Source organism: Dermacentor andersoni, chromosome 3, assembly GCF_023375885.2.
Source record: "Dermacentor andersoni chromosome 3, qqDerAnde1_hic_scaffold, whole genome shotgun sequence".
In the NCBI taxonomy this organism is placed as follows: Eukaryota; Metazoa; Arthropoda; class Arachnida; order Ixodida; family Ixodidae; genus Dermacentor; species Dermacentor andersoni.
Genome location: NC_092816.1, coordinates 197,366,676 through 197,391,789, shown reverse-complemented (window position 1 = coordinate 197,391,789; position 25,114 = coordinate 197,366,676). Strand labels below are relative to the sequence as shown.

At 45.3% G+C, this 25,114-nt stretch overlaps 1 protein-coding gene across 2 annotated transcripts in view; it reads right to left on the bottom strand.

Moving 5' to 3' along the window:
* The window catches only part of LOC126524377 (3 beta-hydroxysteroid dehydrogenase type 7-like), a 100,267-nt gene that overhangs the window by 13,900 nt on the left and 61,253 nt on the right, over positions 1 to 25,114 (bottom strand). For both annotated transcript variants that reach the window (XM_050172709.3, XM_055067278.2), the window contains 3 exons: positions 24,671 to 24,841; positions 17,836 to 18,033; positions 11,029 to 11,165 (listed from right to left, as the gene is read on the bottom strand). In XM_050172709.3, the coding sequence (XP_050028666.2) occupies positions 11,029 to 11,165; positions 17,836 to 18,033; positions 24,671 to 24,841 (506 nt within the window). The remainder of the gene's footprint in view (positions 1 to 11,028; positions 11,166 to 17,835; positions 18,034 to 24,670; positions 24,842 to 25,114) is intronic.

Genomic DNA, 25,114 nt, shown 5'->3' with positions numbered 1-25,114 from the left:
TATCGAATAATTGCTTCCATGGATGGAAACAACTTTATTTTGAATCCGGCAAATTTGACGGCCCGGGCTCAGGTCTCCCATGAGGGGACTTCGAGGCCTTGCTTCGTCGCCGCCTCTCGAGCTTGCTGGACAGCCTTCTCTTGTGTCTTGAGGTTGGAGCTGCGCAGAGCGGTGGCCCACTTCGACGCAAGAGCCTCCGGAGCTACTGCCATTGTAGGTGATGTAACACGACACTCCCACAACATGTGTGACAGCGTCGCTCTAGTTTCCTGACACAATTTGCAAAGAGCAGCCGGGTATTGCGCGGAGAAAATGTGCTGCAGTCGCACCGCAATGTGTTTGCAATTGTCGCCAGATGACTGCCTGGCGACTTTTCAGCATGGGGTGACGTGGCGGCAGCAACCGCCTGCCTAGCTGGTAGTGCTTGGTGATGTCATTTTACCTGACCAGGCATTCTCGCGTGTTTTGAACCAGGAGTCCCGAACTCGAAGAGGAATTGCTTCCAGGAGTGATCAGTCTCGACTTCAGGATGACTTGCATAATATTGAGAATTGGTGCACCTTATGGCGAATGTCTTCAAACGTTTTTAAGCGTAAATTCATGAAGATTTCTCGGAAGAAGAGTTAACTGTATTCTTATTCCGTCAATTGAGTTAGTATTGAGCAAGTTGATTCTTATCGCTATCTAGGAGTAACAATCACTAAAACCTTATCCTGGTCTGAACACATACTCAGTCTCGCTGCTGATACCTCCAAGACTCTTGGCTTCATCAGACGATCCCTCACTCTTTCTCCCCCTTTAATCCGTCGGCTAGCCTACGAAACCTTTCTCCGCACCCGACTTGAGTATGAATTCTCCATCTGGAGTCCCGATCAAGCTTACTTAATCGACGCGTTAGAAGTAATTCAGAGCCTCACCTCACGGTTTATCACTTCTAAATATGACAGGAATATTATATTACCAATATCAAATCATCGCTAGTTCTTCCATCTTTAGCAGTGTGCCGCAGGATCACTCGTCTTTCTCTTTTCCACAAAATGTACTGTGATTTTCCGGATATTCGTGGTGTTCTCCTGCTGCCTCCTAATCGTACTTCCCGCTGTATTTTCATTTCTTGTAGTTTACAACAACTCAACGAATCTACCAAATCCTTTAATCTATCTTTTCTACCATGCACTATTGAAGACTGTAACAAACTACCCTGAGTCTATTGTCAAAGAGAGAAATCCCCCAAAATTCAAAGATATCCTTACAGCGCTTTTTATTACCTAAATGTTTTCTTGTGCTCTTTGTATTTCCCTAAGGAAAGAAGAGACAACTTTATTGAAGCACCAGTGAATGAACGTCAGGAGAGAAATCTCTCCCCCATCGCCCCTAACAATATCTTTTCAGTATGTGGTTCTTGTTATATACAGTGGGTCTTTAATTTGGTCTTTATTTATTCTTCAGTGTTATCCTTTATGTGATAAGACGCCCTGTAATGTTTCCTGCTGCCACCCCCCTTATGTAATGCCCCATCGGGGTCTTTAAGGGAAAATAAATGATGAAACGATAAATGATGATGATGAATTCTTAAGGACTATTAGATAGCCGTCGACATACCTAAATACACGAATGATTGATTTCCAGTTAGTTCCGCATTAACGACTTTGTCAAAGGAAGCTAAAAAGTATCACATATTATTAGGGCCATTGTCGAAGCAATATAGATTCATGTGCTTTGTATGTAATAACAGCCATTGCGACTAATGACAGTCGAACCCAAGTAAAATTCTAAGGTCAAAATTGTTGCCGTTCATGCATGCTAAGTTCCGGAATTGCAGTTCACCCATTTCATTATTTTTTTCACGAACATCAAATAGAATACTTTCACTCGTCACAGAATAATCTAAGTCTTTAACGTCTAGTGAGAAAGCTGTGGCTACAGATGCTGGACCATGTCGCAGCTCTAAGATTACGTCATCAAAGCACCTCAGCATGAAGAGATCTTCGATTGGTAGTCGCTTCAGGTGCCCTAGCAGGGTATCTGAAATAATTGGAAAATCAGTCATTCGTGTATTTAGGTATGTCGACGACTATCTATTAGTCCTTAACAATTCATCAGTTCTGTGTCATGAAATTGCTGTAGCAGATTGTCTCAAAATGTACACCAAGTTTTCCCACGAGCTCAAGTTTGCTTTTGAACTGCCTAATCACAACTGCTTTCAGTTTCTAGATCTTAGAATTTCATTTTCGTCAGATGACTACGTATGCTGGAGATACAAACCAAGGTCAAAGAATAGCTTTTTTTGCCTTTCTATAGCGCACATTGGAAATTGCAGCACATGCCTCAAGAGTGCTTAGCAAAAGGCATGTGTTCACTAAATTGAGCATAGCGTGTTTAGCCACGAAGACAGATTGGAACACGCGGGTTTTCCAGTGTCTATCATTTAATCTGCCTGTGAAACATCGCTTTAAAAATTAAGATAGGGAAGCAAGTGCCCAACCAATGATTGTGACAAAAGACCTGTGCATGCAATCCCACATCCACAAAGTTTCACATAATTTGAAAAAGGTCGCAAACCGACACTATGTCAACCTAGCTTTTTCAGCGCCATGTAAATTGCTAGCAGTGTGTAACCTTCAAGACAAGAAGCACTACAAACGCATGCAATGTCAGACTAACCACCGGACCAATATCACCGAATGCACTTCAGATGTTGTGTATCGACACCCTTAGATTGTGGGCGCATTTATATAGGGCAAACCGGCTGGTGCTTCAATGACAGGGCTAGACAGCACTATATTGGTACTAAAAAAAGAATGCGGTAGTTACTTGGTCGCACACTGCAAAGAAGTGCGCATGCACACACAAGCTTGGTGACAACTTTCTTGAGGAAAGAAAACACAAAAACTGAACGCAAAATTGTTGAAGCATGCTTTATAGAGAGCAGGCGACGAGTGCGTCAGCTGTCCGTGTTTGGTTTTGGATGAAAAAGAAGTGACGTTTCTTTCGATGCATCTAGGCAAATGAACTGACTGACCATACAATCGTGTGCATGATCAGATTCATTTACAATCTTTTGTATGCATGATTATGAGTGCATGACGTATCGACGCGCAGAGCATACGTAGGATCGTTTGTAACAAACGCTAGTTGGAAGTAGTGCCAGTCCTGTAGTATGTGTTCTTTTCGTCTTCGTCTTTAGCACGTTTTTATGAAATGAAAACTCTAGCACTACTAGGCTGGCCACTGGTTGGTGAGAGATCTGCCCCAAAGGACAGGTCTCGCTCACATTGGTCGGCATCGCGGTCTTGCGAACCTAGGGCATTCGTGCTGAAGTGCATGGTCAGACACGAGCCGAAGGAACACAGACGATGCTCGCCCCTCACGAACCTGTTGGCCACGTTTGCAGATGCGTCAGTTTTTGGAGTAGCAGTCTCGATCTCAGTTCAAGTCACATGCGCTTTTTCGGCTTTCGAGACACCAAAAGTAGTTTTGTTGTGGCCTCAAAACATGGCTCGTATCCAGAGGGCGTATTGGTCACACTGGGTTGAATAAAAAGTGCATCTAATATCAAAAGGGAGTAAAGGCATACATTCAAAACGAAGCAATAGGCAACTAAATGCAAACAGAAATTTACAGGGGCTTAAACATAAATATCATCATCATCATCAGCAGCAGCAGCAGCCTGGTTACGCCCACTGCAGGGCAAAAGCCTCTCCCATACTTCAACTACCCCGGTCATGTACTAATTGTGGCCATGTTGTCCCTGCAAACTTCTTAATCTCATCCGCCCACCTAACTTTCTACTGCCCCCTGTTACGCTTCCTTTCCCTTGGAATCCATTCCGTAACACTTAATGACCATCGGTTATCTTCCCTCCTCATTACATGTCCGGCCCATGCCCATTTCTTTTTCTTGATTTCAACTAAGATGTCATTTACCCGCGTTTGTTCCCTCACCCAATCTGCTCTTTTCTTATCCCTTAAAGTTACACCCATCATTCTTCTTTCCATAGCTCGTTGCGTCGTCCTCAATTTCAGCAGAACGCTTTTCGTAAGCATCCAGGTTTCTGCCCCATACGTGAGTACTGGTAAGACACAGCTGTTATACACTTTTCTCTTGAGGGATAGTGGAAAACTGCTGTTCATGATTTGAGAATGGCTGCCAAACGCCCCCCAGCCCATTCTTATTCTTCTGGTTATTTCAGTCTCATGATCCGGATCCGTGGTCACTACCTGCCCTAAGTAGATGTATTCCATTACCACTTGCAGTGCCTCGCAACCTATCGTAAACTGCTGTTCTCTTCCGAGACTGTTAAACATTATTTTAGTTTTCTGCAGATTAATTTTCAGACGCACCCTTCTGCTTTGCCTCTCCAGGTCAGTGAGCATGCATTGCAATTGGCCGCTGAGTTACTAAGCAAGGCAATATCATCAGCGAATCGCAAGTTGCTAAGCTATTCTCCATCAACTTTTATCCCTAATTATTCCCACTCCAGGTCTCTGAATACCTCCTGTAAACATGCTGTGAATAGCATTATAGAGATCGTATCTCCCTGTCTGACGCCTTTCTTTATTGGGATTTTGTTGCTTTCTTCATGGAGGACTACGGTGGCTCTGGAGCCGTTATAGATATCTTCCGGCATTTTTACATATGGCTCATCTACACCCTGATTCCGTAATGCCTCCATGACTGCTGAGGTTTCGACTGAGTCAAACGCTTTTTCGTAATCGATGAAAGCTATATACAGGGGTTGGTTATATTCTGCACATTTCTTTAGCACCTGATTAAAAAAAATTAAATTATGGGGTTTTCCGTGCCAAAACCACTTTCTGATTATGAGGCACGCCGTAGTGGAGGACTCCGAAAATTTCGACCACCTGGGGTTCTTTAACGTGCACCTAAATCTAAGTACACGGGTGTTTTCGCATTTCGCCCCCATCGAAATGCGGCCGCCATGGCCGGGATTCGATCCCGCGACCTCGTGCTCAGCAGCCTAACACCGTAGCCACTGAGCAACCACGGCGGGTCTAGCACCTAATTGATAGTGTGAATATGGCCTATTGTTGAGTAGCCTTTACGGAATCCTGCCTGGTCCTTTGGTTGAGAGAAGTCTAAGGTGTTCCCCGATTCTATTTGCGATTACGTTATTAAATACTTTGTAGGCAACGGACAGTAAGCTGATCGGTCTATAATTTTTCAAGTCTTCGGCGTCCCCTTTCTTATGGATTAGGATTATGTTAGCGTTCTTCCAAGATTTCAGTACGTTCGAGGTCATGAGGCATTGTGTATATAGGGTGACCAGTCTTTCTAGGACAGTGTTCCCACCATCCTTCAACAAGTCTGCTGTTACCTGATCCTCCCCAGTTTCCTTCTCCCTTTGCATAGCTCCCAAGGCGTTCTTGACTTCTTCCGGCGTTACTTGTGGGATTTAAAATTCTTCTAGAGTATTCTCTCTCACATTATCGGCGTGGGTGTTACTGGTTCTGTATATATCTCTATAGAACTCCTCAGCCACTTGAATTATCTCATCCATATTGGTAACGATATTGCCGGCTTTGTCTCTTACCGCATACATCTGATTCTTGCCTATTCCTAGTTTCTTCTTCACTGCTTTTAGGCTTCCTCCGTTCCTGAGAGCATGTTCAATTCTATCCATATTATAGTTCCTTATTTCAGCTGTCTTACGCTTGTTGTGGTCAGTCATAGCACTCGTAGTACAGCCCTCTCGGCCGTTCTCTCTTTTCGAAAGTAGTCTTATTAGGCTTATTATAATTACACGAAGGTATTTCGCCCTCGTGAGCAGCAGTCCTTGAGATAGTTACTCGGGCTAGCTTCCCACGCTAAGAGTGCCCTGCTCGCACCTGTTTAAGCTTTTCCTAGGCTCTGGAGCTATACTATGCCCGCGAAGCCTTGAACGATCGGAACGCACGTTTTCTGCGCTTGACCGGCAGAGAAGGGGGCTTTGTTCCGGCCACAAAGCGCTCCATGTCTCAGTAAGGTGCCTGGTGTGATCTTGTGCGGACATAAATATAAATAAAGTAAAACATCTCACACTCGGTATCTTAGCAGGTAAACCTTCCTAACGCTTCAATTAATTTCTGGATAGCACTAATCATTGACCCTTGGCTTGTGCCCAATTGAGAGGCGCCAAAAGAAACGACCTTTGGTGTAGTAAGCGCTAAGCCTAGCTTCTGGTTTCTGGTTCGTTGCCAAAAGAGCAGAGGTTAGTTATGGATAAAGCAGATCTATTGAGGAAACATTTACGTGGGGAATTCTACAACGGAAGCTTTTTAAGGTCATCTGGCATTGTCGTGGAAGGCATTTGCTCGTGTTCCATTGGAAATTTAGGTGTCGGAAATCATCTGAGGAAAGTAGGGATGAATCATCACAATTTAAAAGTAAGAGACGTTTAAATCTAGCTCCTGGTATAAAAACTAAATCTGGAAGAATATTCATGACTGGGCCATTTACTGATAATTATGCTAGAGAGCCAGCTAATCCATTTAAAAAGATTCCACTATGACCGAAGACCCAGGCAAAGTGGACTTCGGGGCAAGCGTCGAAAATATGCTCAGGTGGTGTGACCGATTATTAGAAGTTAAATGAACACAAACCGAAAGCGCATTAGTAACGAGTATTACTTTAGAATTCTGCGGACCCAACTTTTTCATAGCTGGAATAATTGTCAGAAATTCTGCAAGAAATATTGGGGTTTAATCAGCAAGACAAAATACCAGTTCAGCTGATATGAAAAAAATGCCAACTCCTGTCTTCTATAAACTTTGTGTTGCTTCCGTAAAAATAACCAAGTGAGACGGAAATTTACTAAGATAATCTTCAAGGAGAGTTTCAAGTATGCACGCTGAAAGAAGTTTTGCGTGTTTTGGAAAAAATATCATCAAAATTCAGTTTCACCTTTAACGAATTAGTTTTCGGAGAAATCAGGCACGCTAGCCGAACATCAAGTTTTGATAACAGCGTCTGAACAAAAACAACTTCTGGTTGTCGATAACGCCGCCAATGTGTTCTGAAACACCAAGCAGGAGAATTGATGAAGATGGATTGCAAACGGGAGAGGGGTGGATTGTAAAGCTTCAGAAAAGTCAGGACAGTAAGTTGTTTAAATCGGGACTCAATGGGAAGAATTTCTGCCTGCAGATAAGGCACACCATTAGCCATAAAACGTGGCAGCCCAAGACCTAGATGCAGCGCTTGCCTTTCTTTTAGTATTAAAGGTCTTAGCTTGTATGCAGTACATCCTGAAAAAAAGAGCACAGCTGGATTTGTGAATGAGGTGGAAGTAAAAGTCATAAAATATTCACAACGCATGTAGCCCTACGCATACTCGTCTTTTTCTTACTGAAACGCCGCAAGAATTGCATTGCACGCTTTTTCTTACTTGCATTTTTTTCGATATGCTGCTCCCGCTTTCGCGTACCATTATGGGTTATCCCTATATACTTCAAAGCTGCAACTTGCGGTACCGGGTCATCTCGATAATGACGAGAAATGAAAATTGAGTTTGCCAGTGGAAACACAAGCAACGAGCATTTCTTGACGTTATGGGAAAAAAGTAGCCCGTCGTAGCAGGACTCAAGTGCAGACAAATGAGACTGCAAAATGCGGTGTAACGCACTGATATCTCGTGGTGAGGAGAAAAATGCACTATCATCAGCATAGGGATAAAGTTGCACGTCCTGGTGAACTGGGATAGATGATAAAACATGTTAAATAAAGACGAAGAAAGAACGGATCCCTGTGGTACGCCTCTCCTCTGTTTATATGCACCTGATGTGCGCCCATCTTTGAAGCAAAATAATTATTCATCGGAAAGGAGCTCTTCTATCTAGGCCACTAGATAATCTCTAACAGCACAGCTCGCTAATCTAGAAATTAAAATTCCATGCTCGACACTGTCATATGCTTTTGCAATAGCCAAAGCTACCAAAGCGGATACTTCTCCTGATAGTCCTGCGAGTCGAAGGCGGCTTTCTAAATAATCGTGAATTGACGATATGGAACATTGAGGCCTAAATTCTAGTTGTATCAAGCACACAATATATGCTCTATATATCCTGCGAAGAAGTGAATTCGTTGAGCCGGACATGAATTACTTTTTTCTATTATTTTGACTAGACTGGAAATGAGGGCAATTGGCCGAATCTTGTCCAAAATATACCCGAGGTTCTGATTTTTAAGTAAAAGCACAATTTTTTCAATTTTCCAAGAGTGCGGGATCCATGTATGTTGAAGGGAACAGTTGGCTATATTCAAAAGCTTATTAGGGAAAGAATTAAATAACAGTTTAATCACAGTTGTGATCAAGTGTGCTTGTAAAAGCCGATTGATATACAGTGATAATGAGATTGAAAAATTCTGTCATGGTTACTCTTACAAACTCATATGTCGAACTATTAAACTGCTTAGGTCTAGGACATTGCGATGAAAAGCGTGCTTGAAGACCTTTATCGATATCATCCAGTGAATCTTCCGCTTCTCTATGTGACACAACAGCTGAATGGGACCATACGAACTGTTCGAGAGATTTTCTGCTCCGTAAAAACCTAAAATGTACCGAACTTCTTTCTGGTTTTGACAAAGGTCAACGAAGTTCGTTTTGTGTCCATATTTTGCTACTGCCTCAGGTATTTTAAACAGAGCTGTACATAATTTATAGTCAACCCAATTTTTTGGTAAATGATTATGTTGGAGACTTTTTCCTGTTACTTTTCTTCGCCTGTAAAGCCCGTGTACATGCTTCATTGCACCAAGATGAGTTTGACGGCGAGCTGCCAGACATAATAGTAAGCTCAGCGGGCTCAATTACAGAATTTAAAAGTAGTACTGCCAAGTCAGCCCTCGACTGATCATCGTGAGTGGTCAACAATGATACCACTGAACTTATCAATGACTTATAGGTTCTATAATAAACGAACCGTCTTTTTCGTACAATAGGAGCCTGACGTGAAATCATAATTTCAAGCGTAATGGGTAAATTATCGCTACTTGTTCTATTGACAAAGGTATCCGACGATGAAATGGACATCTGGGCCGACGAGGAAGTTAGGTCTGATGCAGATGAGAATCGCCTACAAATAAAATTACTTCGACCTCACTTATGACATCCTGAAAGCTCGCAGTCTGAACACACATGCTCAAAAGAAACAATTTCCTTATGATACATTTTTGATGTAACTAATGCTAACAGCCCTCCGCCTCTCTGAGGGCGATCTGGACGAAATTTCCGAAAATTCTTAATAGTAAATCACTGGTGTGATGAAAACCATTATTCTTGAAGTAAGATGACATCTGCAATTAGATTATGAACTAGATGAAGCAGATCAATGTAGCCGGAGGATATATAGCGGCAATTCCATTGAACTTTTACTGGGGAAATGGTGATACTTGTATGCATGATTCTACGGCAGCACGCAACGCATCCTGCTCGTGGTGGTCACTGCTTTCCCCGTTGTTCGCCTGAGATTTAGCAGAATTAGTCGGAGACATGGGAGAACTCTTGTGTCTATTGTTGATGGTTCCACGCCTAATGTGTCCAAATGAGCGGTTAGGTCCCACAGTCACAGATCGCAGTGTACACACGGAAGTATCGTACTCAATTTCTGTCGGACTGTCAAAGTTGGTTTCTTTTGAATGTTGAGCAGAAATACTAGTTACAGTGGGGGCAGCAACAGAAGAGTGCGATTGTATTAGGCTGTTCACTTTGCCAGTGGCAATTATCTGTTGAAACAAAATCAGCAAAGTCAGATGGAATCAATAACAGGTAATATAAAAGCACACAAAAAAGTAAAGGTAGAATTTAGCAGGACATTCGGTTGGATTCTGTAATAAAATTTTGGACAGCGGTACAAGCGGCCCTGTGGCTGAATCCAAAGTTCCCTTCTTTCTTGCTTTTTGCATGAGTCTTTTTCTTTGTGCGTGGTTGCGCTTCTCCAGTGTGAATATTGTCTTACCTAAACCACTTCTCTTTCTCTCCCATTCCCTCTGGGTTTCTTGTAGCACGTATGTTTTCTGCCTACCAATATGCTTATAAGATATAAAGCGCTGAATATTTTATCAACTAATATGTAAACAAATTAAGAAACATTGAAATAAACCTGCAAATTTACTGTCGCGTCATAGATAAATATACCTCTTATGAAAGCGTCATATTCAATAGATTCCCGTTCCATTTTCTTGTATTGAGGCTACCCCATTCCATGACACTGCATATGTGGCTAGTCTTGGTACAATGCCCGGGAATGGATGTCACTTACCACACAGAGTTATGAACACAAAGCATATGGAAGCATCAAATGTATTTATGCGTGTGTCGTACTTCTTTTTATTATGGTAAATAAATAAAACAGTGCCTATTTCTCTCCACAATCACTTTCCCACCGCAGTATCCCTACGTCAAAACCTTTCCGGAAGCCCCAAAGTTCTCGTGTCACCGCACGCGCGACTCGCCGAGGGCAAACTACTCACGTTCCTTCCATCGAGAAGCACCACACATCACCGTCGTGACACAGAGATGCACCCAACAGATGCAGGCAACTAGCAGCGGGCGTGTGACCTCCGCTACCACTGCTAACTCGCCACCCGAAGAAACCTTAGTGTCATTTAAATTCCAAGATTGCATTAGATATTCGGGATGTTCTTTTTTGTCGCAGCTATAAATAGATTGCGTGGGTAAATCCAGCGAGATATTCTTTTCATTATCTAGTGTGTTACCAATGGTTTGCGTTGTACGTTAGGCCTGTTTAAGTAGTTTCTGTATGGACGACGCACGTTTTGACACCTGCGTTGTCGCGCGAGAGAAGCGCGCAAGAGTACGTAAATTTGGCTCTGGAACTGCAGCAACAAGCTGCGCCGTTGCAAACAATGCAGCGCCGTCACAAGGCATTTAAAACGGTGCGTAAATAGGGCTGAAATGCACATCTATTTCGCCAACTGACTTCCTGTTGACGTTCACTACTTCACTCTATTCTCGGTTATGGTAAGCAGACCGTGTACTCGTCACAACGAAAGTGTTCCACTGACCTGCACTCCGTAGTCGAGGCTAAAAACAAAGTTAAACGTGAGCTTGGAGATGCGCAGGCACTTGGTGATGAAAACTTGATCCAACTCCCCGTATAAGGGAGGCAGGCGGATTGCTAGCGTGCGCAGTCGTCCTTTTCCTGTGTACAAAATGAAAAGAAAGAAAAGAAAGTGCAAGAACCGTCAAAGATGAGAATGAATGAGGGCGTTTACATAAACCCAGGAAAAATGGGTCGAGTGCACTCGTCGGGCTACGGTTCGTCGGCAAGATATTCTCTAGAAAGCTATTCACGTGATTAAGTGAATTATAAGCTTGAAGGCGTATATTTCTTACAATAAGGATGACTTTGTAGTCTTCGTAGTTTGACTGCGTAATTCCGTAGAGAATCGAGCCAGTCACAAGCACCTCTGTAGCGTTGGTATCGTAGATTTACAAGCCCATTCGAAATACTAGTATATGTGGTCTCTCGAGCGACAGGAGCGGCAGCGTGGAATGCGGCAGTCCTCGGAATGCGACTCTCTCAACATAATGCCAGCACTACGGCCGAGAATGCAACCCGAGAGCAGAAATGCGAAGCCACTGCGCCACAACGGCGGATTAGTACAATAGGCTTGATGGTGAGCAGTACTAAACTGATTTAATGCCACCTTGTGACGGGTGGGGGTGGGCGACATGTAATTTTGCGGTTATAGGGGGTGTGTTTATGCAACCCGTTTGTATCAAAGGTGAAGAAAACTAACCTTAATATGCGCGTATAGCTGGCCACTCGCGAGTCTGTCTGCTGAATCTGATAGTGAAATTTCGGCACACAAGACGAGAGAAAATTCGATGAAAGACGCAAGACCAAGGGCCAGCTCACGCAACTGGCGACTTTCATTAGCAAAAGCTTGGCTCTTTATTTGAATATGCAGAACCATCGCGCAAAGGGCCAGGTACATGTGTCACCTGTCCTTTTCACATCCTTAAACTGTAACAATTGCGTACTAATCATATCAAACAACTACAAGTAACGCGCAGGTTTGTTCGTCGTTTTTGGCTTAAATGCATAGCAACGAAGGAACAGAAGCGTGAGTGAGGATGAGACCAGTGCACAGGACTGGTGTACAGCAGTGCTGTTTGAAAAAACGGGTGACCGACTCGCTAACAGTGCCGGCTGTGAGGGTGCACTATACATTGCCTGCCATCCACCTTGTGGATTTATCTGGAAATGAAGCACCGAATCTGAAGGACAAAATATTAGGAGGATCACATAGGCGAGTACTTGCGAACGCGTCGTATGCCGTCACTGATTGTTACCGGTAAGATGTGATACAGCGTGTGTGGTAGCGCGCTTTGTAACGGCTACAAACACACATATTCAGCAATGCTAGGAGCTTGTAGGATTCTTAATGATATTGGAGGATTCATAGCTCGTGGCAATCTTACGTCAATGCTGCACCAACAAAACTCCGGCACTCTATGCCTCAGCGCACCAGAAAAACTTCTGCCAATTGAGCGCACGCAATTGAGCAGAAAAATAACAGAACAAGCAATCATTATTAGGGAAGGTTTCAGAGAAAGGCGCCAGCGAAGTTTGGTGCCTACGGCATTCTGCGGTAGAGCTCACGGTAGTGAGTGCGGCTACCGGCCCCGGTGGCTGCATTGGCACAGAAAAGAAAGGCCGAGGTGCTTGTATGCTAAAACTTATGTCCATGTTGAGAACCCAGGGCTTACAAAAGCGGGCAGAACTGATCGGCGATGATTGTCAATATAGGCGAATAACCAAACGCTTGTACAAAGCTATTCTCTTCCTTGAAGGTATAATTGTCCCTGAGGCGTATATTTCTTGCATGAGGATGTTTAATCACAGTTCATTGAGTCATTGCGTAATTCCGTAGCGAAGTCAGGCATTAAGAGGAAGCTTTAGCTCGGTTGCTCTTATCTAAATACATGTAAAAGAATAATGCGTTTTTCTCCGCAACCACTACACCGAATTTGACGAGGCTTTTCTTTTTGTTACGACGCTGAAGGCTCACTTTTTGACATATTAATTAGACTGAAGAGATTAGGCTCCTTATTAGGATAGCAATTATGTAGACACTCCAGGTGCATTTCCGACGCATTCGTCGTCGTCATCTTCCCTGTGATTTGCCTTGTAAAGTCCAAATGCGATAACACCATGGCCGCGCTCCAAATGCTGTAGGTGCGAGTGAAAACGTGAGAGGGTGAGCAGATGGTGGCTTGATCTCGTGCACGCCAGGGAGGAAGGCAGGGAGGAAACACGACGTCTGTCAACGCACGCAAGGCACGGGGGATGGGGGTGCGCGGGCATTCTAATCCGGCAGCGTCTGCGTACAACGCGGCTGAGAGCGGGCGCGTCGGTCCTGTCCTAAAAGCGATCGGCGATGAGTAGCGAATGTAGATGCGCCGAGGGCTCATAGCTTCGTGTGTACTGTGATCTCACTGCTTACTTTGCGTTGAAGCTAAAGCCAGCACGAAAGCCAATTCGCTCGCTGCTGCTGCCGCTTTTCCTCACGCCAGCGTTTTGACAGCGAGTGTTCGCGCTCATTGAGGGACATGTGTTCGTTTGCTTGCGCGCGCGTGACATTATGCTTGTCAATTTAATTAATAAGTGAGTGTTTACGAGTTTATAGGGCCGATAAAAATACTATTCTTGCTTTGTATAGTTGTCTGGTAATTTGCTGTCCTGTAGATAAATGTCCTGTCGGGCGAAACTGCGACTTCGTTGCTGTTCCGGTTGTGGTTTCTTTTTTTGTCTAGGTATGAAAGTTTCTTCTGCTGGATTATGCTGGCGTTTTGAGCGTTCCTTAAACTACGAAAAGTTTCATCTTAATGTTATGAGAAAATGCCTGAATGTAGGAGATTAGCCTCTCGTCATGATGTCATCATTGCCATGTATGCACCGTGTAAACTGTAGCACTTTTCCACAACGATCAGCCACAAAAAGCAGCGAGCAATTCTAAATAACGAAACAATCGTTACGGAGTTTACGGAGGTTTACGGAGTGTGCATGAGGGGCAGTGCTTAAAGGGCCCCTCACGAGACCACATAGCAAATTTCGGTTATACGCTGGAAGTTGTAACGTGTTCTCTGGGGAGCATTCTGCCGCAAGGATATTTCAGATTGGTTCATCACTAGCCGAGATAGAAATATTTCAGGTGCCCCGAAGCCATGATTCCAGGAGACGAGCGCCACTGCGAAGAGAAAGATACTCTCCACTTGCCCCGTCTAGCCTCCGCAAGAGAAATTCCTTCTATGCTTTCTCCCATAGTGCGGCACCAAGATCGCGGGACGCACGCGTCACGGGCCCTGCCTTCATTTTTCTCCCTCGCTTTTTTTTGCTGCGCGTCGTTGTTGCGTTTGTCTCGTTTCGCGTAGCGCAAGTTTTTCCGCGCTGTGCACGAGAACACCTGACAAGCGGTATAAGTAAGGGGTACACGAACACTGAGGCAGACACAAGCGGATCAAGGAGCATGATCACGAGCTGGAACACGGTAGAAAATGGCACAGTTTCGTTGTCGGCGCGCGCGACTGCACGACGTAGGAACAAGCAGTCGAAGCGCAAGTACACCTCCCTTGCTATGGTGCGAAGTAAAACAAAAACACGCAGACATTCAGTTTGTGTGTTTTACTATTTCTCTAAACATTAATTCGTCTATTGAAGGAGCAGATTGCACAAATAACACACGTTGTCTTGAATAGTTCTGGATCTCACGTGCCACTACGAGCGACGTCACAGCACTGCCATGTACGTAGGCCCACTTGTGCGATATACGTCGACTTTATGGCTGGGAGCGCGGCACCCGCGAGAAGGGCAAACGGCGTTCAGTTTTAAATGTCACCTTTTTCTGCGGCGCATAGCGACGTAATACTTTCCAGACGCGATCGTTAGCGCGCACTGTACGCACGGCGCAAGTCAGCTCAAATTGGCGAGACCTGGTGAGGGGCCCTTTAAGGAGGTACGCACTCATTCCATTAACCTTAATTTTCTGGGCAAGTAACTGCTCATGTCCTTCGATTAGAATTCGCAGTTGATGACTTAGCATCTGCACTTGGTTATTGGTATCCTTTTCTGCAGCATATTCATCATAGTCATGAGACTTGGCTGTGCGTAAAAAGCTAATTCTTCTCACACATAAACTTATATAAAAGACGGCACCCATCCTGCCGATTGTGTTCTCTGTCCGCGTCTGTTCTGAGCCATTGGTTTCCTGAAGACATTCTGTTGCCTTCCTGCCTCATATTGCAGCCGAGATCCTGCGTCACTTTTCCGTCGCAATCCCCACCTCCCTTTCTAACCCTTTCCATTCTTTCGGCCCGGCGCATTTCAAGCGGTGATTTGCCGGCGCTGAATTCATGGGGAATCCCCGAGTTCGCCTCTGCTGGCAGTTTCTGTCCTACAGGCGCTAAGGCTGTGACGTGGTGGCGTTATCTACGCTGGCAACCAGAATCGTTAATGAGAGAGAAGCACGCTGGTTCTTGTCTACATTTTGAGCTGTCTTGGTTGTGCAAGTTAGTGTAACAATAAGCAAACGTGATCATCACCATACATGGTATATGTATGGTATATGGTATACGTATATGTAGCTCACTTCTGTTCACAAGTGGCCAAACTAGCGGCCTTTAGTTCAGTACTGCAACATTTCTTTGGAAGTGGCAAAAGAAGATTCCCGACCTGTAGATGCAATGAACGCTCCAGGAAAATATTATAGCGCTGCAGACAGCTGGCAGCTCACAATCTCGCCTAAGAGATTACTCGCCCTTTCCTGTGGCTTTCGAGATCTATCTTCTTATTTACAGCCTCTGACTTCATGGATCGGCGCGATGGCCCATGAGCGCAGTCATTGGATGATCGTCGATGGTTGCGAACTACTCTCTGATGATCACAAGAGCTCACCCATGCATGTATATCCTTAGTCTCTTACAAAAGGGGAAGTGGCAGTTTACGCTTCCAACCAGCCCTGGCAGCCTTCGTTTGTGACTCTCGAACATTTTCACTGCGCAGCATTATATGGTTAGTTAGTCGATAAATTCCACGTGAAGCAAGGAAACCCGCTTGTCAACACCAGGTGGTAATGAGAAGTTTGAAGCCTATTGTGTGCGCGGTCAATAGCTACCATCCTGAGCGCAGTGGTGGAGCGTGCTTATCGCTAACGATCAGCGCGCCGGAGCAAAACAATCTACGAGCCCGTGCACTCTCGCCGTTTCTCATGCACCATGCGTGGCAATCCGTAGGGGAGGCCCTCGTAAACAACCGTCCACTGAGGGTAGAAGGTGACTAAAGGGGACCCAAAACGACCCGATGCGCCATTCCTGCTCTAACTACGCATGCACGCACAGCGCAACCGCTGCCTGTGACGGCATTAACGCGTTGGTTTTGCCATGCCGGGCATCGTGCAAAGATATTAAGCGGAGCCTCCTTGAAGAGAAGCTGTGCACGAGGATATGCGCAGCATTACATGGCGGTTGGCGCGATGTGGGCAATGGGGCAATGTGAATATGTGCATCTCTCCCCTAATAATCATAAACAAATGACGCATGCTACATCAGCATAACGGCCACGCACATAACTACGATGCATAAGAGATTCCGCACCCTGCCGACCGCCATATACTGCTGTACGTAAATCTCGGACAGCTCCCGTTCAGGGAGGTTCCTCTCCATTTTCTTGTGAGACGCCAACCTTCAACGGAGGCTCACCGTAAATGCACAGTGAAAAAAACATAACACGTAGGAAATAGTAATAAGCGGGAAATGCTATCGGCCCCTGCCAGTTCGGGAGGAAATATTCCATTCAGACGGAAAGGAGAATGAAAACATTAGGCTCGCTATACCTCACTTTTTATTGGGTTCTTGTTGAAACAATGATTTCGAAGTACATTCCTCCAATGGTATCGCGCTCACTAGTGTGAATTCTCACTTTTAAAGTAATCGTATAGCTGGGCCTCTTTAAATGTAAATTCTCGGAAGTTCTATCACGGGGATTTCTAGTCTTTTGCCAAACCCCTAGTATAGTTATTGCTGACACCATTTCATATTTAAGTTTTATTTTAGGGCGCGTCGTCGTCTTCATGCCTCAAAGTGCTTTCCACTTCCGACAACAATTACAGGCAGCGCTATTCACAAGAAGTAACGGTGCGTGCATTTTTCGGCTGTGAAATAGGCGCAGTGATGCTTTTGCCGACAGTGCCAGTAAGTGGTTTCGCCATTCTTGCAGCTTAAGAATGCTTGTTCAGGCTGAAAACACGTGTCAAAGCTACTATAGAAGCGACCACCCAGACATTACAAAGTTCATGCAGTGCTACGCACATCAATGCTGTACACAAATTATGGCAACGTTTATAAGAGCGCCCTTTGCGCACTGACAACGGATGTCGTGCATTTGCCTTCAGTAATACTAATAGCCATGCCCCCCATAGACCAACGCTTGGGATTATACCTAAAAAGAAGGAACATAAAACCTCCATGACTTGACTTTTGCTTATCTAAAAACAGTGATATGACTTTAAATGCAAAATTGCGCATTGGTGAACACTCACGTAATAAAAGAATGCATTGAAATCACAGCAGCCTAGTCCAGTGTTGCCGAATATATCATTTTAAAGAATTACACTCATAATTCCAAATTTAATGCTATCATCGAGAGTTTTACTTCCTATAGTATTTGGTTCTTTACAACTAACCGTGAAATTCGAGCAAACCGCTTCGGTAATCAAGTTGCTCTTACGGAGCGACCGCTAGCATTCTCAGTAGCGCCAACACGCCAAAGCTGCACTATGTTCATTCAAAATTTGCTTCGAATCACGCACCGTGAGAGAGAAGTCGTCCGTTGGACCTGACCACGATGTCCTCTGCGCGTGCCTTGGTCTCTCCGTAAGCTCCGACGTATTCGGGGAAAGGTAAAGACAGCCGGCTTCTCCTCACCAGTGGCGTCGCGCCCACAGAACTTACGTATAGGATGTACGGAACGCCTTGAGCGACGCACGATTCCACCAGGTTTGAGGTGCCTGCATTGGTCGATCGCGGCACACCAAAAAGGAAAGAAAAAGGAGAATTACACACATCAGCGGTGTCACCGAAGATGTAGTTGATGCAGTAGCATTGAGCAATTTTACTTCCAGATGCTTAGGAACTTGTGAATAGGTATTAAGTGCCTCATTTCATTTGTTTACTGTTTACTATGACCCTTCTTAAGCAAGAAGGTAAACAGTACCAGGACCAACTTGCCGTTTATTCTTCCGCGGAATGCAATGCTAAGACACTGTTTTATGACGTAGCGTGTATTCGATGACATCGAAATCACAGAACATTGCTGCTTTCCTGAACGCGCAGTTTTACAAAGCCGAATTACAGAAGTGTAGTGCACAGCATTTTGTATTGCCACGAATGTTTATTTTTTCACTGTTTCAGATGATGCCCTCGAAAAGAAGAGGTACATATGGTAGTGGCAGGGCTGCAGTTACACCATCCTCCGATGTTTTAACCTGCATTTGTAGGTGGATGCTTTGATGACGTATGATGTATTTCAATGGATGATGTACTCCTTCTTATACCTTGCACTCGCACGCAAATCTGTGACCCTATTGTAAAATTTATGCACAGACCTTTACTACTTGCCGCTAGAGCTCACAAAAGTATACTTGTCCCTGGAGTGAGTAATCAAATCTATCCACTGAAAGTAAGCCAGCTACTTAAAATAACCTGTCTCTTATTCAGAACCTCGCAGTGTATGTGAATAAGTTACTAATCTCCACTTTGTAAATACATCGACTGTTCTTGAGAGTTCTCCCCTTACATTTGGCAGCTCTTTGCTACAGATACAAATTAAAATCAGATATATATTTACTTCTCTGCCAAGAAGATGCACGACATTACCACCTCGTCGTAACAATGTGTGTTGCATACATCGCCGCTGCACCTTGCAATGTTTCTAGAACCGGTCAGAGAGAGAGATGGAAATAGAATAAAGGAAAGTCAGGGAGTTTAACCACACGCACGTCCCGTTTGCTACGCGGCCCTAGGGGAAGGGGTACATGGATGGAAAGAGATACAAACGGACAGAGTGACAGTTACTGTGCCACGGTCAGCACAGTACCTTTTGTGAAACACATGCAGTGAATTGAAACTGTCGGAAAGTTCAGTCACATGTGTTCAGGGACTATCTCTCGAGTCATGCAAATGTGCCCGTCTGCGGTACAACACCAAAAGAGAGCAGACCTGTTCGACCTCGCATCATGGCAGAAGTTGAAGCCAAGCTGTTTCATTCGAGTATTCGCATTAGGAACTGAAGTTATTATGAACACATTATAATCTGTTAAATTGTTGATTTCACGGCGCATATTTCAATCTAGTAATTATAATCGGCGAGCTTGGATGGCGTATCGATGTGAAACGAATTCTCAGGAATACAGCACTTTCACGGTATTAACTTTCATTGTGTACGACGAAACGCATTGCTTCTTCACTTAGTCTTGCGCATAAATGCAGAAACCAGTGTTTTCATAGAAAAGTATGGGGAACAATTGTGCATTTTATTGCAAGTTTGAAAGCGCATATTTTGAAACGGTTGTCGTTCTCAAGATGTTCCAAGTCGATATGCCTTGCAAACTCACTATCTAGAATTCGTATTGGAAAGTGAGGAATTAAAATGTCGATTGTTTGAAATATGTCCATTATTTATTTAGGCATTTTGGTTTCTCGTAGCAGTAACGGCTGCCACATTGAATAATTTAGCTCAAGTGTTAAAATTGTCTTATCTGCCACTCGCAAGTTTAAAGGATATGGTGTAGCTAAAGAAAAATCACCCCTCTACACTGTGACAATAGCATTCCCTTAACGAAAAAAACAGAGAAACAGGTGATCACTTTAGGCTGATAAACTGTTTTTCTAAGGCGCTATTTTAATTAGTGTTTGGTAACAGCGTGGTTGAAAGATATGAAAATGCTCAAATTACAATTTCTTTACTTATGCACCGAAACACAGAGGCCACTACGTGAGAGTAACGTCACAGATTTCAAAGCATTGCTCTCATAATTGGAGTTGCGCCTCAGTAAACTTTCTCGAAGCTATGTATGTGTAATCCAATTTATTGCAGATAGCAGGAGCACGGATAGCCCTATGATTCGAAGCATTCAGAATTACGACGAACGAAGTAGTCACCGAACAACGACTGTTTCGGTACTGTTGTGTCTTCGGGGTGGAGGACGAAAGACGGACTCTTTCTGTAGACGAAGAAGAAACGAAAAACTTAATACAATATTTGATTCGTCGCAGAGAAGTGGGAGCTCTCGTCGCCTCGAGGATAGGCACCATAGTATGGCAACTTCCGTCGCCTCGATGATAGGCACGTGATATGGCACTACAGCACCCCCGCCATCAGATAATACACCCAAAAGTCAAGCTGTTCGACGCGGCTCAACGTATGCGTTGTGCTGGTTGAGTGACGTCCTTGATGGGTTAAAGGAAATGACTTTTCCGCCCTTTCATCCGCTGGCCTTTCCTATGCTGGATCTGAGAAAGCTCACGGAGAGATCGAAAATCAACCCCAACCACTTCGGCGAAAGGAGCACCCTCCCAATGCTCTCCACAACGCCAGGCCAAACTCTATGAAAACAAGCGCTCTAACCCCCTCTCTGCTCTCAGCAGCACCATTACGTTTATTGTACCAAACACGAAACACGCACCCGATAAAGAGCCAGGGATACAGAACTCTACAAATAGTGCTCTCAAAGAAGACACATTCAAAGAGAATAAACAGCTAAAGAATAGATTGCAAAGCAATTCCTAACAGTGATTCGGGCAGGCCAGACACAGCTTAGACGGTCGAAGAAAGTTTATATTTTGCCGTCTCACTCCGAGCGAAATTCGGTCACTTGGTTTGCAATGATAACCCATTTGAGTGGCTGCGGTAGACTCTCGAGCGATCCGGAGGCTTACTTTAATCCGTGACACTAACATTACAACACCCTTCACACGATTGTGAGCGTAAGTGATTATCAGTCAACTTCAATATGCTAAAATAACTGAACAGACAAGTGTATACATGAAAACGTAGCATTAAAGCTTTTACCTTCTAGAATAAGCTTTTGGATAAGCATAGTCTGCAGCCTAAAAGGTTCTGCTAAGTCCATCAGCATTCGTATGCAGGTTCCTAAATGGTTCTGTGATAATAGGCACCAATTTCACTGGGGCCTTCCACTTTTCGTTGGATTTATCAACTCGCTGACATGCGTCGCATGACCTAACAAGTGGTTCAACCTCTTTCCAGTATCCTGGCCGATAGAAATCTTGCGCTAGCCTAGCCTTTGTCTTCTTGATACCGAGTGACCCGCCCAAGCATTCCCATGTGCTAACTCTAAAATGTGTGGCCGTTACTTTTCTGGTGCGTGTAGTTGGTTGTATGCCCAACCCTTGGAATCCTGATATTTTCGGTGCTTGAGACCTGACCTAGTGTAGAACGAGATGTTATTTCAGGCCAATTCTTCATTCACATTAGCCTGCAGCACAGTTAGCGAAGCGTCACTTTTCTGCGCCGCGATAAGCGCCTCTAATTCAACTCTATACTAAGCTGCTCCCCTGGAAAAAGATGCGGGACTATGCAGTCTTCCACTTCAGCCCTGGGCGCCCCCTTTTTCCGAGTCTCGAAAGGATTCCCACCCACTGTCACTGATTCAGTAATTGATACGTCACAAGTCTGAGTCGTCCGCCTTTCATCAACCGTATCTCCCGGCCTAGGCTGCCGCTGTGAGGACGTTACATTGTCAGTTTCCTCGTTTGAAGATGAGCTTTCACGTTTCATTGAGAGGGCGCTTGACCGCCGTCGCACTAATTCGATGCAAGCGAGACTAGTAGAAAAAGACCAACCCTCCTTTTCTAAAAGCTGTTCCGATTTGTTCGAAAAAAGATATGCCAAGTTTTCGGGTAAACGGACTCATGGCTGCGTCCATTTGCAACCTTCCAAATGCGCCCTCGAGGGTTACCTTTGCAAATGGCAAGCACGCGCTCTGCTTTTCTGCGACGTATCTGATACAGGCGCATTCCCCTGTATAGTCCCCTGGAGAAACATAGGAAGGATGAGTAACATCCATAGTGGCCGCGGAATCGCGAAGTGTCCTGCACACTTTCCCGTTTCCCACGACATCCTGCATATATGGCTCGGCCAGCCTCAGATTGTCGTCTGACTGGCTAATGCTGACGAAAGCGATTTGCTCTTTGCAATTTGAGGACATATGGACTTCCTTGTTGCAATGGAAGCAGATAATTGATCTCCGGGCCTCGAACGCGCTCTGCGTCTGCCCTAGCTTTAGCCGCCCAAACCGACTGGGCTGTCTCTGCTAGCCCTTCCCTCGCCACCTCAGCCTTAATCGATACTCCTTTGCTGAACTCGTCGTTCGTAGATGATTTCTTGTTCGGCAAAATTGGGTTGCGAGTGAAAACCGCTTTTCAGAATAGTCTATTTTTCTAGACTATCTTGCTGAATAGGTTTTTCTTTGAAGTTACGGCGCGTCTAATATTCCTCCGCGAGCTACGCCGCCTTTTCTAGGTCTACCTCTGGGAGCCTTTCCTGCAGCCAAAGTCTAACTTCTTCTGGAAGAACTCTGTGAAACTGCTCCAGTGCTATGCATTCAAGCACCTTGTCGTGGTTGCCATACACTTCTGCACTTTTGAGCCACTCTTTTAGGTTAGACTTCAACTCGTACGCGAACTCAGTGTGCGACTCGCTGCCCCTTTTTGCGTGTCTAAACCGCTGTCGAAATGCCTGGGCAGAGATGCGGTATTTGGAAAGAAGCGCGGCTTTTACCTTTCCGTAGTTTTCATAGTTTTCATTAGACGAGCGTGCCAGAACTTCGGCGGCCTTTCCTGGGACAACTGAAATAAGTTTTTGAGACCAAAGGTTTTCGTCCAGTTCTATCTTTCCACACGTACGTTCGAAATTCATGCGAAAAATGGCGATATCACCGCCTATCCTGTACGGTAGGATAACGTCCTGTATTCTCAGTTTAGGCGTATCGTCTCCACCAGAAGGCGACTTGATCGCGCCGAGCTAATTCGAATTCGCTCTATTTCCAGTTCTCTCATTTTAAGAGCACGATCTCGCTCTTCGCTCCTTTTTCTATCCTCTGCCTCCTCGAGCCTTTCTCTCCTCAGCCTCCTCGAGCCTTTTCGGCTCCTCCGCGTCCACGCGCCTTTTCTGCTCCTCTGTCTCTTCACGCCTTTTCTGCTCCTCTTATCGCATTTCTTTCTCGCTTCTTCTCTCAAGAATTTCTCCCCAAACCTCTTCAACTTCCTCCTCAATTAGCTATTCTGCTCTCACAACGTCCAGGACGGCTATCTTTCGCCTTGCTGCGGCAACCGAAATGCCCATCTCCTGACAAACATCAGGAAGGCACTGTATCCTCAGCTTCTCCATCGCGATCTGACGGCTCGTCACCGGTTTTACTTCTAAATTATCTTTGCTTCCGAAGCCGGAAATCTATGCAAGGCCTGAGGCGAACTAAGACGAAACCACTACAACCTTTGAGAATACTCGAGCAAGTGTCCTTAGCATTTACATGTGCGACAGGGGTCTGCCGATGCAAAAGGCAAACGTCGGGCACTCACTCCTCCATAGTAGCTGAGGCCGGTCGACATCGTGGCTGCCGTGGAGCGGTGTAGTGGGCATTATCTGGCTTCGAATCCCACCGATGCCACCCCTGTTGTAACTTCGGGGTGGAGGACGAGAGACGGAATTTTTCGCAGAGGAAGAAGAACCGAAAAGCTTTATACAATATTTAATGATAGTGGATGATAGCGTACATGTAGCTGTAAGAGAGCATCAGACCGACTGGGCGGCTTGAGGCAAATCTCTCTCTTCACAATGGGCCGGTTCTCCCTTAAATCCCTTTGGTGACTCCTCGTCGGCAGGAACCAGTTTGACAACTTCTCGTCGGCAGGAACCCGTCGGGGCGGGTGATGACGCCACCCGCGCCGAATTCATGATTCGTCGCTGAGATGGCTGGGTGCTTCTTGAAGTGTCCTCCCGTGTCCAATTCTTGATTCGTCGCGGAGAAGTGGGATGTCTCGTCGCCTCGATTATAGGCACGAAGTAGGGCAGCTCCCGTCGCCTCGATGATAGGCACGTGGTATGGCACTACAGTACGCATCAGTACGTCTGACGAGCAGGGATCGCGCAGCCATTTCGCCGTTTCGCGCGAAACAAGAGTACAAATGCGAAACCGAACAATGCAACGCACCAACTGCACTTGGAACGGACCAAAGGGCAAGGAGGGCGGAAACACGACACCTTGCTGGAAGCCGTAGCAGTGGCGAGCTCCCGCACGTCATCTCCCAGTCTGGAGCGTGCAGAGCACGCTCCCTTATAGAGCACCGGATGTCCCTTTCGGTCAATAAGTCAACCTAGAATGCGCTATATCCACTGAGCGCGCATGAGCTGACGCACTTAACGTGCCAAATGACGTCTATGCTAGGTAACGACGTTGCAGCACCACGATTGCAAACATAGACGTCACGTACGCGTTTAGGCGTCACTAAACGAAGCACACCAAGACGTGACTAGTCTTTTTTTTTTTTGCATGCAGGAATTTATATAAGCGAGATGATATTTAGCAACTAAAGAAAGATAAAAAATGGACGACTATGATTTACCCCGGACGTTGACTCGTTCCATAGCTTCAGAGTCGGCGAAGAATCTCGGGTCAACGATGGACGCGCAGTGAATGACCGCGTCGGCTCCGTTCAGCGCTGCACCTAGAGCAGCGGCGTCGCAAATGTCTCCCACGTGTTCTTTCATCGCTATAGGCTCGGAGACCTGACGACCTGCATGAAGTGAAAGGAGCAACAGCACGATGTAATTTGTATCTCAAACCTGCGAGTGGGAAGGGGCAGGCACGCAGTGGAACACGTTTATTTACTGCATTCGTACTCCTTGTAGAACATACAATCAGGCCGCTGCAGAAGCCAATATACCCGCAGGCAAAAGCGCGCACATTGCTAAACCTACTGGGCGATTGCTGATAAACGTGTTCCATTTATTCGCGGGCATAAACATACTCGATTGTCCCATAGTACAAAGCAGTGGGAAGTGTGGAA